This window comes from Sus scrofa, chromosome 8, assembly GCF_054392235.1.
Source record: "Sus scrofa isolate SSC_HxYL_T2T_F1_AM1 chromosome 8, Sscrofa_HxYL_maternal_Yorkshire_Landrace_v2.0, whole genome shotgun sequence".
Taxonomy (NCBI): domain Eukaryota; kingdom Metazoa; phylum Chordata; class Mammalia; order Artiodactyla; family Suidae; genus Sus; species Sus scrofa.
The window spans coordinates 34,717,210-34,736,073 of NC_139390.1; the positions used below are offsets into that span (position 1 = coordinate 34,717,210).

The following is an 18,864-nucleotide window of genomic DNA, read 5'->3' on the forward strand; positions in this document are numbered from 1 at the left end:
CTGCAGAAATAGCCAACCCCTTCCCCACAGCAGCACATATATGCCTATGATCCAGAGAAGCCAACACTGGAGATCTGACCAGAGCTGGAGGAGCAGTGGCTTGAGTTGTTGCCATGCCTTGAAATGTGAGCCACTGTAACAGCGAGATGCCTTGGGTCTTGGTGTTCTTCATTATGATTCAGAGTGTAAAAATGCAACTGCTGCTTCCCTTACAATTTTCAAGCGTCATGCAAAATATATCTTGTGTTCAAGGTTATACACTGAAAAGAATTCTGGGAATTCTAGGTTAGCAAACCAAGCATAAAGCCACCAAGCCTGCCTAATGTTTAAAGAGAAGGAGAAAGAACCAGGTGGAATAAAGGGAGAGCAAAAATAAATGGAAGAAAAAATGAGCTTGAGAATTTTTAGGAAATGACAGCAACAATGACCGGCTGATATTGGGTAAGGTGGACACTGGCCTGACACCAGGTGGAGATGTGGGTAAGAGACTGAGTATAGATGTCCTTGTAGGCCATGATATACAGTATGGATTCATTCCAAGTTCCATGGGAAATCGTGTAACAGTTTTAACCAGAAAAGTTACTGACTTGAAGATTATGTAGAGAATGTAAAGAGCGTATCGGTATTGGAAGTGGAGATGTTCTGTAGTGATCCAAAGGAGAAATGACAGGGGAGAGAAAGATTTTTAAAAATACAATTCAGAAGTAGGATCTACAAGTTTATCTGAAAACTTTAGGGTTTTTTTTTGTTTGTTTTTTGTTTTTTGTTTTCCCCAAATTGTATTCCTCTAAGGAAGAGAACAAGAATGGCTCAAGATTTCTGTTGCTAAAGACTGGATAAATGGTAAAGTGATGAAGATGAAAAAACATTGTAAGATTAGGTTTTGAGTTGGAGGAGGAAAAGAAGTCGAATGTGTCATTTTTATATCTGCTAATTTTGAGATGCCTTGGACATCCAGGTATGGAAGGGTTAAATAACTTGTTCAAAGTTAAGAATACTTCTAATAATGGCACGACTATTTTCCATAAACTCCAGCTTAATAGACACTCCGAAACACTCTGGGTCCTTGTTCATTCCTTTTCATTCTCCATATTCAATGAGATAAAATTTTTCCAATCACTTAAACAAATATTTCACTGAGTACTTAATATCTTTTCAATATGAAAATGAATAAAACTTAGCCTTTCTTTCATGGAGCTCCTAGTCTAGTAGCAGAGAAAGACAATGCTAATTTTAGAGTCAATGTGGAAGGTGCTATGCTAGCTCTGCAAGTTCTGTTTGATTGATGTCTATGTGTTACATTCTTTCCTCCTTTGTCCTTCCATTCTCCACCCCATAGCTGAAGTCTTGTTACTCCTGCATTTAGACCAAGGGTAGGCAAACTAAAGTCCATAGGCTGTTCAACTGTTTTTGTAATCAAAGTTTTATTGGAATATAGCCATGCCTATTCATTTAAGTAGAGCCTAATTTTAAAGGCAGAGTTGAGTAGTTTTGGCCCTTAAGTCAATGGCCTCACATAATTTCAAGGGAGTTTGAGAAGTATGGTTCCTGTTTAAGCACCTACTCCTCAGCAGCAAGTCTATGTGATCAATGGGCAGAATAAATCTTTGATAGGTAGTTAGCAGTCTTTGCCAAGTCATCTTTCAAGGGCCTACACAGGCCCTTAAGAGACCTATATAGATTCTGATTTAAATCAAAGTATTGCAATATTCTTTTATGTGAGCTCCATGTGGCCTCTTTCCTTCAATCCAACCCTTCTTATACACCACTACTAGATTAATATCTCAAAAGTTGTTATAATCCTTTCTTCAAAGAGACATGGTATACTTAAATAAATACAAAAAATTCTAAAAATGCCATTGAATATATTATAGCCTGCTTATAATTCTTCAACAGCTCTCTGCTGCCTTATGAATTAAATATGAACATCCATTCTGATGCTCAAAAGCCTCCATTATATGATCAAGACCTAATCGTTTAGGCTTATCTCCAGTTACACTCCAGTAGAGGTGCTTTAGCCAAATAGGTCTCCTTCCCATTTCTTTCTTTTTTTTTTTTTTTGTCTTTTGTCTTTGTTGTTGTTGTTGTTGCTATTTCTTGGGCCACTCCCGCGGCATATGGAGGTTCCCAGGCTAGGGGTTGAATCGGAGCTGTAGCCACAGGCCTACGCCAGAGCCACAGCAACGCAGGATCCGAGCCGCGTCTGCAACCTACACCACAGCTCACGGCAACACCGGATCGTTAACCCACTGAGCAAGGGCAGGGATGGAACCCGCAACCTCATGGTTCCTAGTCGGATTCGTTAACCACTGCGCCACGACGGGAACTCCCCCCCATTTCTATTTCTCCTCTCTGTGTCTCTACTCCTATGTCATCCCCTCTACCAGAAAAGCCTCTCCTTCTACCATTCTTTTTGCAGTTTCAGTGATTTATATTTGTTAGGATGTTGTTAACTTCTAAGATAATTCTTAAATTCCTGGCTTAATGCAATAAAAATAATTTATACCCAGACAATAGTTCAATGCTATGTTCTTGGCCATTACGGTGAGGTTAAGTGTGGTGATTGTGGTGGTTCACTCCACAAAGTCATTCAAGATTGTCATCTTCAGCAAAGTCTTTCAAGGTCCACTTGGACTTCAATGTCCAGCCAGCAGGCAAGGAAGAGGTAGTAGAGAAGGGATACCACTTCTTAAACCCAAACACGCATTGCTTTTACCTACATTTCATTGATGAGAACTAGTCATATGGCCTCACATAAATTCAAGGGAGTTTGAGAAGTATGGTCCCTGTTTAAGCATCTACTCCTCAGCAAGTCTATGTGATCAATGGGCAGCATAAATCTTTGCTAGGTAGTTGGCAGTCTTTGCCAAGTCATCTTTCAATGAACATCTCCATTCTACCCTCCTATTTAGATAAATTCTGTTCCCTATTGAACTTTATAGCACCTCATTTATAATCTACTCTCAGGTTCTAAGGTGATCTATCAGATATTTATTATTTGTCTATTTATATTACTATTTTTTAGCTTGATTTATCTTTTTACTTTTCCAACAATATTCTTTATTGACCTCACTTTCCTGACAATACTCTTTGTATCCACTGTGGTGAGGAGTGCAAAACCCTTGTGTTGAATTTCATTTTAAATTTTATGTTTAGGAAAATAGTTTTTTATGAGCAAGGCACCCAGAATTTTTCCTGTCCCTATACTAAGACTGATACTTGAATGATTCAGGAGGAAACAGACTCAGCAAATGTTTCCTGAGAGATAATATCTTTGAGGTGACAGTGAGATTCACAGACAACCCCTGCTGCAAATACATGATAATCTTAGCATCTTTGTTGCCATAAAATGCTAGAAACTAACTTCTAGAGGTTGAATTGTGCTTCTCCTCTCCCAGCCACCTTCCCTGCAAAAAGACATAAGCAGAATGTAACTGTATTTGGAAATAGGGTCTTTACAGAGATAATCAAGTTAAAATGAGGTCACTGAAATAGGCCTTATTCCAATATGACTGGCATCACTACAAAAAAAAAGGAAAAATTCAGTCACAAAGGCAGACTTGCACAGAGGATGACGCTGAGACACACAGGGAGAATGAAGTGAAATTAATCAGAGATTGGAGTTATGCTGCTATTACAAGCTTGAAGAGAGGAACACCTGGGGTAGCAGAAGCTGGAAGAAGCTAGGAAGAGTCTTGCTTCTTCTTTTTTTTTTTTTTTTTTTTTTGTCTTTTTGTCTTTTTGGGGCCACTCCCGTAGCATATGGAGGTTCCCAGGCTAGGGGTCAAATTGGCGCTGTAGCTGCTGGCCTACACCACAGCCACAGCAACACTGGATCCCAGCTGTGTCTGCGACCTACACCACAGCTCACGGCAACACTGGATCCTTAACCCACTGAGCGAGGCCGGGGATCGAACCCACAGCCTCATGGTTCCTACTAGGATTCATTTCCACTGCGCCGATGAGAACTCTGAGTCTTGCTTCTTGTGTTTCAAAGAGACCACGGCCCTGCTGACATCTTGGTTTTGGACATCTAGTCTCCAGAACTGCGAGACAATAAAGTTCTCTGTTTTTTGCACGTCTGGCTTTTTCTTTCTCTTTCATTGCCATTGCCAGCTCCTCAGAGAGGTCTTCCTTGGTCAATAAATCTAAAGCATGACTACTGCCCACTGTTCCCCCATCATAATCTAGTATAGCACACTTATTGTCTATGCCCCTCTTTTAAAAATGTAACCTATATAAGACAGGATACTTACCTCACTCATTTGTTGCTTTAAACCTTCTGTACATAGCAAAGTCAATCATACACCATAGGGCCTCAATAAACAACTGGCGAATAAATGAATGGTTTTTCCTTTTGCTTTATATAAAACAGGAAAGTTATTCAAATAAACCATCAAATATTTTCAAACTTTTTGCTATATTTTGGATTTAAAATATACAGATTCTGAAGCCAAATTTCCTGGCTTTAAAACCCATTCTTACTATTTCATAGCTCTGACTTAGGGTACGTGGCATAACTTGTTTGCCATTAATTTTCACATCAGCAAAGTGGAAGTAATATTCATACCTAAGGTACTAGATTGTTATTGTGAATGAATGAATTGTACATAAAGTATTTAGAACTATACCGAGTATGTGATAACTCCTTTATTAACATTTGCTGCTATTATGATTATTTAAGATATGAAAAGTACAGTTTATTTGCTGTAGTTTATAAAAAGATTAAGGCCATTTTTTTTCTGCCTACGAGGACTTTACTATCTAGCTAGGGAGACCATAGAAGTTAAATTATTCAAATAAAATTCAGCTTTCCAATTGAAAGCAAATTAGATAATACAAATATAAAATATTGAGGGTAATAGTTATGATGAAAATGAATATATAATTAACATGGCCATGCATTATATAGTTATTGCCAAATGAATGGTACTGCTTATGATAGATTCCACCATCTCTCATCATCTGGATAACAAAGCTGTGTTCCAAAAATCATTATTTACAAGAGACTTCACTAGAGTTGACAAATTAACTCCTCCTGAAGCATTTCTAAAAAAAGTTCTTTAATGGTGTGAAGAGATCCAGTGACTGGCAGAAATCTACAGCCAAATACAGGCTATGTTAGGGTCTGTCACAGCAGACACCCCCAAATTTGGTATGCTGCTTACACTTGAGTGTTCTTTCTCATGGAGGAATTCTTGAGGCAAACTTTCAGTTCAGCTTTGCCCCTAAAATCTCTTAATATTCAAAGCTTGTCCCCAGGATCTAGAGATCTTATTAGTACACACTATTTTCAGCACCTACCAATTGGGAATATCCAGACTCTCAAGCATAATGGATGGAAAAGAGTGAGGTTTCCAAGCTTTATCTAGCCATCTGCGCCAGGCAGTTCCAAGCAAACACCCTAAAAAAATTGATTGTACTTGCAAATTTATAAGTTTGGCCATAAATTTCTGTGTTTGTTTAGAGTTCCTCTACTGGGTAGCAGAGATGCTAAGTGGTAATGACAAACTCAGACATGCACATTTGGGTGATGATTTTGGATTCCAAACACCTGAGCCAAGAGTTGGTCAGTGTCCAATAATCCCAGTTATCCCTCAGTTGCCTTGCAACTTATTTCATACATAGGCTAGGAAAAAAAAATCATATATGCCACCCTATTTCCCTCTCCCCCACAGACCCTATCTCTGATTTTCAGGGCTTTCTTATAATTGCTTCAATCAATGCTATAACACATTAAGTAGATATTTATGGAAAATCAATTCAGAACACTATAATTAGCAAGCACTGTAAGCTTGGAAATGCTGATGCAAAATATTCAACTCCAGGAAGGGATTTATCTATATACCAAAATTTGTATAAATTACCTATGACATTTACTAATACTGACTTGGATGATGCTTAAGTCTTGATTTTTAGTTTATATTTGAGATACTATATATCATGGTATTTATCTTATCAAAAGATAATGATAAAGCTATATTTGACAAAAAATGGAATGTTACCTTTAAATACATAGTTTAAATATTTTCAGCATTATGTTAAGGGTACTAAAATTATGATTTTGTACCCCATCGATAACTTTAATATTTTAATTATTTATTATTATTATTATTTTTTGTCTTTTTGCTATTTCTTGGGCCGTTCCTGCGGCATATGGAGATTCCCAGGCTAGGGGTCTAATCGGAGCTGCAGACACCGGCCTACGCCAGAGCCACAGCAACGCGGGATCCGAGCCGCGTCTGCAACCTACACCACAGCTCATGGCAACACCGGATCCTTAACCCACTGAGCAAGGCCAGGGACTGAACCCGCAACCTCATGATTCCCAGTCGGATTCGTTAACCACTGCGCCACGACGGGAACTCCTATTTTAATATTTTAATATTCCTCATAAATGAAAAAGGCATACTAAAAAATTAACTGCATATGTTTTTTAATTTTAACTTTTATTAAATTTTTTCTTGGAATGGATTCATCTCTTTCCTCTTCTCTTCTCTCTCTCTGATTCTCTTCTCTCTGTGCATCTGTCTCATGGAATAACAAGTTGCTACCTGGGTGATTCCACCTATTGACTCCAGAAATGAAGTCAGAGTGGCTGCTCTATAAGTCAAGGACCAAAACGGAAACCTCTTCAGTATCTTTAAGTGTGTACATGATGAGGTAAAGAGCTCAAAATTGGATAACACTCTCACTATCACTGGTTCCCCGGCTTTTATATCTCCAGAATCATCTGAGAAGGTGAGCTGGTTAAAATGCAAATTTCTAGGCACCAACCATAGAAAGTGTTTCAATTGATCTTAATGGAGACCTATTTATTATTTTTTAAATTATTTTTATTATTATTTTTAATAGTTATTTCCCCACTACAATTTTTTTCCTACTGTACAGCATGGTGACCCAGTTATACATACATGTACACATTATATTTTTGCACATTATCATGCTCCATCATAAGTGACTAGACATAGTTCCCTTTTTTTTAAAAACATGCAGATGAGTCTTAAGTGGTCACTTAAGTGATCCAGAAACAGCATTTTCAGAAACAGAAATTTCTAGGCTAAAAGGCCCTTTTTTATTGCTCAGACATTCCTTCATAGCTTTTTTAGTGATTAATTTCTCAAGACCTTGTCTTTATTTTTCCCAGAGCCAAAACCTCACCCCTCCTTTGTTGATTGGTGTGGTTATGGAAGTTGTCGAAAACTTCAGTGGCAGAGCAGAAAACCACACACCCTTCTGCGCCACTCTTTCTATCATGTCACCTGTTCCACTATAGATCCAGTCTGCCTAGCATGGCATCTGATCAGGTGTAAGAGTCATTAGTAGTTCTAGGTTTCAAGGTAGCTTAGTAGCTATAGAAGAAAGGGGGCCATGGCATTCTACTCACTTTACAGAAAAAGAAAAAGAAAAGGAATTCGATAGTGTTTACCCTTCTGAAGTGACTTTGTATCAACTTTTCCTTCTAAAATATGACAACAGTGTTTACTCTTCTAAAGAAGTGACTCTGTATTAACCTTACCTTCTAAAATACGATGATAAAACAAGCAGGTTGAGCTTTTGCAAAGGTAGCTTAATAAAAATAATAAACCACAAATTCAGGATAGTGGTTTCCACTGGAAAAGGCAGTCCAGAATATTATCAATGTCAAGAATAATACATGGAGTTCCCATCGTGGCACAGTGGTTAACGAATCCGACTAGGAACCATGAGGTTGCGGGTTCGATCCCTGGCCTTGCTCAGTGGGTTAAGGATCCGGTGTTGCCGTGAGCTGTGGTGTAGGTTGCAGACGCGGCTCGGATCCCGCGTTGCTGTGGCTCTGGCGTAGGCCAGTGGCTACAGCTCCGATTAGACCCCTAGTCTGGGAACCTCCATATGCCACGAGAGCAGCCCAAGAAATGGCAAAAAGACAAAAAAAAAAAAAAAAAAAAAAAGAATCAGGGATTTAAAAAAAAAAATGTACTATTGCCACAAACACAATGTAGAACACTTCAAGCAGCAACAACAACTCAAAACAACAACAACAAAAAAACAAAACTGGAGTTCCCTGACAGCCTAGCAGTGAAGGACTCAGCATTATCATTGCTGTGGCTTGGGTTACTGCTGTCACATGGATTCAGTCCCTGGCCAGATAACTTGCACATACTGTGAGCACAGCCAAAAAAAAAAAAAAAAAAAAAAAAAAAAAAAAGGAAGAAAAAAAGAAAGAAAGAAAGAAATAGTCAGTGTGTAAATATGGTGGTTTCAAAAATTTCCTATTCATTTATATATTATTTCCTACTAGTTACATCATCTTAGGGTAATTGCTTAACCCTTCTGTGCCTCAGTTTTCTCTCCTGTAAAATGAAGTTAAAAATACCATCAACATTATAAGATTGAATAACTTAATGATAAAGTTAACACTTATGCATATATGCCATTTGTCAGGCACTGCTCTAAGCCTCTTGTGTCTAATTATTATTTAATCCTCAAAACAACCCATGGGAAAGCTACTCTTAACAGCCTATGAATTTTATAGATTAGGAAAGTGATGCTGGACAATTGAGATATGACAGTAGTGTCTATGGCTTACAACAGACATGGTTTCCATTCTTATGGAGCTTATATGGAATATAGAAGATAATTAAAATCAAGAGTGAGTAGTGTCTGAGCATGAGCACATGGGAAAGGGCATGGCCAGAGGCAGCAGGAGGCTCCAGTGTACTCCAGAGGGGGAAAGAAAACTCTTCAGGACAAAGCTGGCCCCATGTGATGAAGCAGTAAAAGCTAAGCTCCATGAGAGTTCTGAACATGACAACAAGGATGGTCTCAGCCGGTGTCCTTTGGTGGATGGGTATCAAAGGACAGAGTTGAAGAGAAGCCTTTTTAAGATGAATGCAGGAAAGCTGTAGCTATTTTTTTTTCTCTAGTATTATTCATATGTGCCAACAGGATGGGGGAAATTAGCAGAGAGGAGTCCAGCACTGGTCAAGGGCGTGACTGAGCTTCATTGCATCTTTGTACTTTGACCCTCAGAGGGAGAGAGCAGAACAGAAAGCCACTCCTCTTGCCCACCCTCCTCTCCTCCTTTTAGTCCATGAACACAGAAGAGAGGACTATATGCCAGACACTGCTGGGAAAAAGCAGAGAATATTGCAGATGCATTGTGGACCATGAGGGGCTTTACATGAACCTAACAATAGTTAAGACTTCACTACTGAAATCATCACTCTTCTATAGGGAAAACAAATTAAAAAAGAAATATTATAGAAGGCAGACCCAGGCTCAGTTCTAATTGATGTTCCCTTTAATGAGAGGATTGGCAGATGAGCTCAGCCAGAGCAACAGCATAAAGAATAAACAGAATATATGAAGAATGGCTAGGCAGAAAGTGGAGTTTGCTTGTTGTCCAAGTCTAATAAAAAGTCTAGATCATAAAATCATTAAACATTGATTTAAACTGAATCAACATTGACCACTGTTGCGCAGTAATAATGACAATGATGATAATAGATTAGTAAAAATAACAGGCTAGTTTGCTGGTGGCTCACTGGATTAAGGATCTGGCATTGTCAATGTGTCAATGCTGTGGCTCAATCTCTGGCCTGGAAACTTCTGCATGCCACAGGCATGGCCAAAAAGAAAACAAAAAACAAAACAAAACAAAACAAAAAAAACAGAAAAATGATTGAGCACGTAAAACTTGGCAGGCAGTGTGCTAAATTTTCTATACACACTATCTCACTTACTGCTCAAAACCTTTTGTACATGAGAAACCTGATACATGGAAGACTTAAATGACAAGCCCAAAGTCACCCAGCAAGTTAGAGGCAAAACTGGGATTTAAATCTTTACTTGTCAATGAATCTTTTGGGGGATATCATTAAAACTAGGATAAACTGAGAATAGTTTGGCTGAAATTCAATCACTAAGCAAATAGCTTTCAGTCTACCAATAAAAATGTTTTATTCTAGTATTTTACTTGTGATTGTTATTTTAGGTAGTACACAGAATTTAAAAGAGAAATGCTATCATGCATCTCTCAACTGTGTGGCACCCTCTGTGTTTATCCAGAGAATCTGAAGCATCAATTTATCCTAAAAAATACCATAATGCCATAAATATTCTAGGCCTTGACTTTATAAATAGTTTATCACATTTATGACAATGATCTCTCATACCAATCAAGGTCATGGCAGGAAACAGAGAACTCAAAGATGCTGGTGGAATAGAAGTTCAGGAAGCACAAAGAGTGAGTGGGGCTGAGGGAAACCCAACAGAAATGCTAAAGCACCATAAGCTAGAAATAACAGGGGAATCCTTATTGTGTCTCCAGAACCAAAGGGCAAGAGGAAAGCAGAGCTACCTGAACCTAGAAAGAGTGCCTATAACCGAGCTGAGAGCTGTCCAGCATGGGCTCTTGTTCCCAGGTCCAGGAACTCAGCCACTGCCACCTGCAGCCATAAAAGAGGAAGCCCACAGAATCTATACCCAAAACCTCATTATTCTCTTGTGCACCTGACATCCTGCAGGGCCTCCCACTGCCTGAGCCCTATCTGAAGCTGGAGTGTAAGTGAGGACAATTGATCCTAGACTCTGGAGGGTGAGATAAAGGTAGAGGTCCAGATAGGTCCCATGGTTTCTGGCTACCCAGTGGACAGTGGCTGTGACACTCCCTCAAAAAGGGATAGAGAAGAGAAAGATGAGTTCATTTTGACACCAAGTGCCCTTTTCAAAGAAATGTTTATTTCCTCTTATGCCTTTTAGAATTTTAAGTAATTGTGAGTTAACTGTATTTCATTCTTACATACATAACCATGTAATTTTGAAGCTATATCTACAAAAAAAAAAAAATGTAATGACTCTCCTCCACCAGGGGTACTGTGTTTAAAATTTGCCTGAAATGTACACACTTGTCACGAGACATGTTTCTACAATGTTTTCTTAGCCTCTTTGCTGAAAACTCCATCTTCTCCTGCTTTACTTCACCCCATCTTCCTGCTTGAAAAACAGTTGTAGTGCTGGTAAATGATTTAAGCTTAAGAACAAAGACCTAAAGGCATAAGTTATTCATAGGGTCAGCTGAATGAGGACATAATGCGTTGGTCTAGGCATACCGAACCTGTGCAGACTGGCATTTTGTTTGCACAGCATATGTCCTCTTAAGAATAAGAGAAAGAGGAGTTCCTGTTGTGGCACAGTGGTTAATGAATCCGACTAGGAACCATGAGGTGGTGGGTTCGGTCCCCGGCCTTGCTCAGTGGGTTAAGGATCCGGCATTGCCATGAGCTGTGGTGTAGGTTGCAGACGTGGCTCGGATCCCGCGTTGTTGTGGCTCTGGCATAGGCCGGCGGCTACAGCTCCGATTCGACCCCCAGTACCTCCATATGCTGCAGGAAGTGGTCCTAGAAAAGGCAAAAAGACAAAAAAAAAAAAAAAAAGAATAAGAGAAAGAGTAAAATTAATTTATGGGACACTATGAGGTCACCAGTTGTGACCAGAATCTAAGCTGTATTCTCCCAACTCACATATACCAACATTAAAGCAAACATTTTGATCTCTGTCTGACTCACATATCATTTCAATTGGTTTGCAGTTTAGGAGGAAAAGAGAAGAATGGTCTTAATTACTCCATCCTGTAAAGAAGCCTAGCAACTATTATCTTGAAGAATGAAATAAGAAATCTCTTTTTCCTGATTCTATTTAGCCCTGAGCATATGCACATTTTGCAAAACCTTTAATCTATCCGCTTGGTTTGAGTAGACACATCATAGGAGTGAGATGACTCATTAAATAAACCTCAGGTGTTGGAGGGGAGAAACACTGCTGAGAGATTATGCAGAAACCAATGAAACAGCTGAGGTCTGCATGTCACAGTTTTCAGTCGTGTGTACACAACACCCAAGCCTGCTTCTGCCACTTAAAATTACACAAAAAAGAGTTCCCGCTGTGGTACAGTGGGTTAAGAATCCGATTGCAGCGGCCTGGGTCACTCTGGAGACATGGGTTCGATCCCCAGCCCAGTGCAGTGGGGTAAAGTATCTGGTGTTGTCCCAGCTGAGGTTCGGATTCAATCCCTGTCATGGGAATGTCCATCTTCTGCACCCATGGTCGTAAAAAACAAACAATAACAAGAACAGCAACAACAAAAAACCCACTAAAATATAAACAACAACAAACAGAACAGAAATCTTCCAATATCTTTCATTGCTCTTAGGACAAAGTCTGAAATCTCTGCAGGATCAGAGCCCTGGCTTCTTCTCCCACTCATGATTCATCTTGGACCACAATTTCCCCTACTCTTTGTGTTCTCCACTCCTCATACTCAACGTTTTCCCTCCTGCCACAGGACCTTTGTGTATGCTATTAGCTTTACTTAGAATGTTCTCCCCACCCTATCCTATTTAACTGCTCTTCACAATTCTTATTTTAGCTTAAGAGTCTCATCTTCAGAAAGCTTAGGTCAACCTCTAGCTTAGGTTACTGATTCTGTTATATGTCTCATAGTTTCAGCTACTCTGTCTCTCTGTCTGTCTCAATGTCTCTCTCTCTCTCTTGATTTATCCCAGTTATGATGTTTTTATTTACTGATGGGATTATTTGACTAATGAACTATTTCAATCCAGGCTATAGCTTCATGAAAGTAGAGCTCATGTGTAATTTTGATCATCTATCATTTAAAATTAGCAGAGTCTTAATAACTATGTGTTAAATTAATGAATAAAACAATGGAGTTCCCGTCGTGGCACAGTGGTTAACGAATCCGACTAGGAACCATGAGGTTTTGGTTTCGATCCCTGGCCTTGCTCAGTGGGTTAAGGATCCAGCGTTGCCGTGAGCTGTGGTGTAGGTTGCAGACGTGGCTCGGATTCTGCATTGCTGTGGCTCTGGTGAAGGCCGGCGGCTACAGCTGTGATTAGACCCTTAGCCTGGGAACCTCCCTATGCCGCAGGAGTGGCACAAGAAAAGGCAAAAAGACAAAAAAAAAAAGAATGAATACAAATCAATAAAAACATAGTCATCCATGTGTTAACAGACCATGCACATATATGCAGAAATATTGATTAAATATGTTTTTATGGATTAAGTAGAATTTTATGGGTCTTAGTATATAAGATCTTAGTACATCTCAATATTGAAAAATACATTGATTTCTATATTAGATTTTAGTACTTTGTTTTTATTTCTCAAAAAATTAGTTCATTTGATTTCGGTGACATAAAGTTTCTAAAAAATCATCTTGCCGTGATACGGTGAAATTATTTATCATTCACATAATTATCCCATTTAAAAAATCTATGTAGTTCATATAAATGGTAGCACTGTCATATATTATTATCTTAACTATCAAGACACCAACAAATTTTCTAAAATTATAAATCAGTCCCAAAATAATTGTTGCAAATTCAAGTCTAATAGTAGCTTTGATTTACAACAGTAAATCATAAGATGCCTGGAAGCAGAATAGGAGAAGATGATTGCTTTGGAGAAAAAAAATTAGAACTCTTGGGTTCCAGTTCATTTCACAACTTGTGAGTCATATGTAAGTATAAATTTAAACAACCTGGACATCTGTGTGACTGAGGGAAGTGCTGCCTTCTCTGTCTTCACCGGGAGAGGATTACACACAATAACGTGGTCTTACCTGTTGGTAAAAAGGGACAATTCATATCTAAGAAAATCAAAGGCAATTACTATACTATGAAATTTCAGAAGGATTTTCATGTTGTTGTGGACTCTGAAGCTACATCCTACTCTTCCAAAGCCTAGAAGTATTAGGATTAATAACAAAGCCTCTGTGTTCATAGGCAGTAGCTCCTTCATATCACTCTTGGCATCGACTTTTTAAATCTGATATCAAAAGCAAAAAAAAAACAAATACAAAAAAAAAAGTGGCGCTACATCAAAATAAATTCTGCAAAGCAAATAAAACAATACAATGAAAAGGCAACCTACAAAATGACGGGAAGATTATTTGCAAATCATGTATCTCATGAAGGGCTAATAACCAAACTATACAAAGAACTCATACAACTCAATGGCAAAAAACCAAATTACCTGACCAAAACTTTGGCAGAAGATCTGAGCAAACAATTTCCCAAAGAAGACATACAGACGGCCAATGGGTACCTGAAAAGGTGCTCTCCATCATTTATCATCAGGGAAATGAAAATCAAAACCACAAGATATCACCTCATACCTGGTAGAGTGGCTCTTATCAGAAAGACAACAATAAAAAGTGCTGATGAGGATGTGAAGAAAAAGGAACTGTACACTGTTGGTGGGAATGTAAATTAGTGCTGCCACTGTAGGAAGCAGTATAGAGGTTCCTCAAAGCATTAAGAACAGAACTACCATATGACCTAGCAATTCTACTTCTGGGTATTTATCCAAATAAAATTAAAGCACTGGCTTGCAAAAATATACGCACCCCCATGCTCACTGCAGTATTATTTACAATAGCAAAGATACGAAAACAACCTGTCACACCATCAATGGATGAGTGGATATATATATCCACGATATTCTATTATTATATATATATATATATATACATACATATATATATACACACACACACACACACAAAACAGACTATTAATCAGCCACATAAAAGAATGAAATCTTGCCATTTGCAACAACATGGATGATAGGAGGGCATTATGCTTAGTGAAATAAGTCAGAAAGAGAAAGATAAATACAGTACGATCTCTTATTTGTGAAATCTAAAATCAAAAAAAAAAAAAAAAAAAAAGCTCATAGATACAGAGAACAGATTGGTGGTTGCCAGAGGTAGAGCGAGGGCTGGATGTGTGAGAATGGGAAAACTTTGTTTTTTAACTTTAAATAAATTAAAAATGTAAAAATACACTTGGGATTTTAAAGTCTCAGGCTACTTATATGCTACTTTCTGGAGCAGTCCCTTGGTACTCAATCTTTCAGTTACCATGTGTGTAAGAACAGCTACTACATTCTCAGGAATATTTTAAGTTGATTGAATTTACATAAACATGTGAACAGCAATAACTATGAAGGAAAAAACCAACAACACAGCATCTAGAGCTAGAAGGCTGATGTCAAATTCTAGCTTCCTCACTTAACTGGTGGTGTGTCCTCATGCAAGTTACTTAATCCCTCTGTGCCTGTTTCCTCAATATTGAGAAGGCAATAATAGCATGCATCACATAGTGATGCATCATGCAGATGAAATGAGGTAGCATTTGAACAGTGCTCAGCACAATTACTCACAGGACTGGTGCTATGTAAGAACTCATTGTCTCTTCTATGGGTTCCTTATATTGGATGGCATGGGTGGCAGCAGTTTATTAATCCCTTCAACACTTGAATCTGCAGCCTTGGGGGTGGGGAAAAAACCCCACCCTGTCCATTTAACACTTTGGGAATATTTTATCAAGGGGAATATAACTTCAATAATTGGAATTTAATTGAAAGATGTTTCTCATATTTAATGTACTACTTATCACTTACACTCCCTCCACCTTTTCCTCTCCCACAATGGGATGTGTGGGAGACGTCCCAGTCTTTTGATTGGCTTGCACTTTCAAATCTTACTAGGTCTCCAAATTGTCCAAAGTAATTTGGCCTCTACCTACCTGGTTTCTCTCCATCTGGAGAGTACCTCCTTTTAAGATTTGGTAAGCTTCCCTTGGCCAGTTACCACCCCTCCACCCATAAAGATTAGCAATAAATAAACTGGAAATGCAACCAAATACCAACTCCTGCAGAAGCTGCTGTTACTTCCCATAGTGCCATTAATCAAGACCCCAACACCAGTCTCCATTGTGTGAAGCAGGTTTAGTTTGAAGTCTATTTAAATCAATCTGTAAAACTGGCCTGAAACACTAACAGATGATTTAATGAAACTGAGATATAACCATTGCCTTCTCGGCGGCCATAGACAGCTTACCTCTACCAAAATAGCACTCAAGTGAGTTTTGCATGATTTGCTTCTAAGGGACCCATGGTCTTCATTGTTCACATTTGTTTTATCCCCTAGATGCTGGCAACCCCCTTTTCTATCCCTTTACTTTGTAGAGATTAAAGAGAGATTTGAGAGTCGATGATTGCCAACGGCACGCTGTGCTGCCCCCCTCCCCACACTTTCATCACTGTCTTGTATTGCTCCCGGCATATTTTTAATGTATGTCTTTAACCCCACGTGTGAATAAGAATGATTACCAGCCACAGGATTTTATTCCAGTCTGTGTTCCTGAATGATTCCGTTGTCCTTCCAAGGGCCGCAAAGGGAATCCAGTAACTCCAGGAGCCCTGAGCGAGACATATCCCCTACAGTGGCTTTTAAAACACGTCTAAGACTGCCATTATTGTAATTCTAAAGATCAGCTAGCCATGGTCAAAATAATGTATTTAGGGATGGGCAGAGTCTTCCTAGGTCCCCAAGGCTGCTGTTTAACTGCTGTAGTGAAATAAACAGGAATTCGTGTTGTTTTACATAACTCACATGTCAGAAGGTCTTTTTTTTTTGCTTTTTTAGGACCAGACCTGGGGGCATATGGAAGTTTGCAGGATAAGGGTCAAATAGGAGCTGCAGCTGCTGGGCTACACTGCAGCTCATGGCAATGCCAGATCCTTCATCCACTGAGCAAGACCAGGGATGGAACCTGCATCCTCATGCATGCTAGTCAGGTTTGTAACCTGCGAAGCCACAATGGAAACTGCCGTGCAGAAAGGCAGAAAGGTCTTTACCCTATGATTCCCTTCTCCACAATCTCTGGCGGCACAATCTCTCTCGAGATCAAAATCCCATACCTCCTTTTCCGGTAATTTCCACCAAACCAACTCTTTCTCTCCTCCATTTTGAAGCCCAATTTGCCTTGTTTTCATTTTGCCAATTACAAATCCCTAATCTAATTACGGTTGTTTTCTGCTAGTCTAGGTGCCAAGAACTGGTTATGAGATTTACATGCATTTTTTCCTTTTATCCAGGAAAAACAAATTTGTTCATGTTTATAACACTGGTGTACCTCACAAAAGGTCAAAAATACGTAGGGCTATAGGTGACTAAAAAATAGACTTGTGAATGTTGTAATTCTGAAAAATAATAAGGTGTATTTAATATGATAACAATAAATAAATAATTTGGATATATGTCTGTATACAGTCATTAATTAAATGAACATAAATTTATATACACACACTCATTTAATCCTTGCTAAAATCTCTAATTATCCCCATTTCTCAAAATGAAACTGTAGCATAGAGGAATTAAGTAACTTCCAAAGGTTAAACAGCTAAATAAATGATAGAGTCAGGGTTTGAACCCTGGTGGTCTGGTTGCAAAATGAATTTAAGAAATACTTAAGGAGTACATGTGGGCAGGACACAAAGTAACTGTTATTTATGTAATTTTTCTTGTATAAAGAACTCCATCTCTATAAAGCAAATAAATAACTTGTATAGCATTGAATTCTCAGTTCAATAAAGGAGCTAGGGATCACAGGTTATAGCCATCAAGTGACTTATCCCTTGAATGATAGGTAGGGTTAACCAGAACTCTAGTAAAATGTAACAAAACTTCTGAAAATATAATTCCAGATGGTCTAGTCCATGTAAAGTAAGCTGGTAATGAACACTGATTCTGAGTTATACAAAAGAGAGGGCATGAGATACTTGCCTGCTCTTTATGTCTCTGATGAAAGCACAACACTGGACTGTGCCCTTTGGCTCAGCTTTTATGGTCCTAGAGGTAGGTTTCCACCTAAGGGGTACCATTGTTATTCTCTTCATTAGTTGGTGCCTTGACTGAATCCCAGGATGCCTTTCAGGTTCACTTCAGCTGCAGAACTCCAGGCCACTGACTAATCAGTGTGCAGAGAATGGAGTACAAGTCTTATTTTCTTGTGAAGCAAACCTGTACTTAATACAACAAGGAGGGCTTACTATGTGCAAGATACACATAACTCTAGTATATTATTTAGTTCTCATACCAACTCTATGTGATACATTCATTCCAGTCCCTCCTTTTTTTTTCATACGGGAATACTAAAGCACAGCGATGTTCATAACTTATATTCAGTTACCTGACTAGCAGATAAGTGAAAAAAGAGCTATTTTAGAGACAGAAAGACTGTATGGACTTAAGTGAACCACAAAGACACAGAGCCACATGGAACTGGAGAAACAATGAAGAAGAAAGGGGGTTAATGATTTTAAATCAAGAAGAACAACTTTTTTTGTAGGTTCCAGCAAAGTAAAAATTGGAGAGATACTAAAGCTGCAGTTAAAAATCTGTGCTGTCACTTTACATTTAATAAATAAAAACCCATGTGTACGGATGAGCTGATCTTGTTGCTACCTTGAGGATGGTTATAACTTTTATATTTACAGGATAATTTCACTACTAATAAAAATTATAAATTTATGGTACTCTGCTCAGGGCCTGAGTTTACAGTTGTAAGATGAATATCTTCCATTAATTCCTCCACCTCTGTGATAATCTGCATAAGATCTTTCAGAGATAATTCCCAAAGTCTTAATGCAGGGGTCTTTATAAATGTGAGACCTGGGTAGGTGGCCTTTCTGGATTCCCAGTTATGGGTCCTTTGACTTGGGATGGCCAACGCTCTAATTGGAGTGCTTAAATCATCTGATCTTCACAACAGCCTATTCATTTTTACCAGCTGGGACAAAGGTGACTCAGTGATATTCATTAACCTGACTCAGGACCATCAACTTATGAGAAGTGACACTGCCAGGATTAAAACCTAAATCTGTCTATTTCCAAAGCCACATAGCTGTCTTGTCATTAGACAGAAAAAGAATAGGAAGAGAATGAGAACGGCTGATGATGGAAACTCACCTGCCTGTTATCTCATTTATTTTCCTGAGTCCCATCTCATAGGTTAC

General features: G+C 38.7%; 1 protein-coding gene across 2 annotated transcripts in view; it reads right to left on the reverse strand.

Moving 5' to 3' along the window:
- The window catches only part of KCTD8 (potassium channel tetramerization domain containing 8), a 261,273-nt gene that overhangs the window by 44,243 nt on the left and 198,166 nt on the right, over positions 1-18,864 (reverse strand). The window contains exon 2 of one of the 2 annotated variants that reach the window (XM_084971942.1): positions 13,541-13,621. The exons of the other annotated variant lie outside the window; for it this stretch is intronic. Within the exon in view, the coding sequence (XP_084828068.1) occupies positions 13,584-13,621 (38 nt within the window). The 3' untranslated portion in view covers positions 13,541-13,583. The remainder of the gene's footprint in view (positions 1-13,540; positions 13,622-18,864) is intronic. 2 annotated transcript variants of the gene reach the window in all.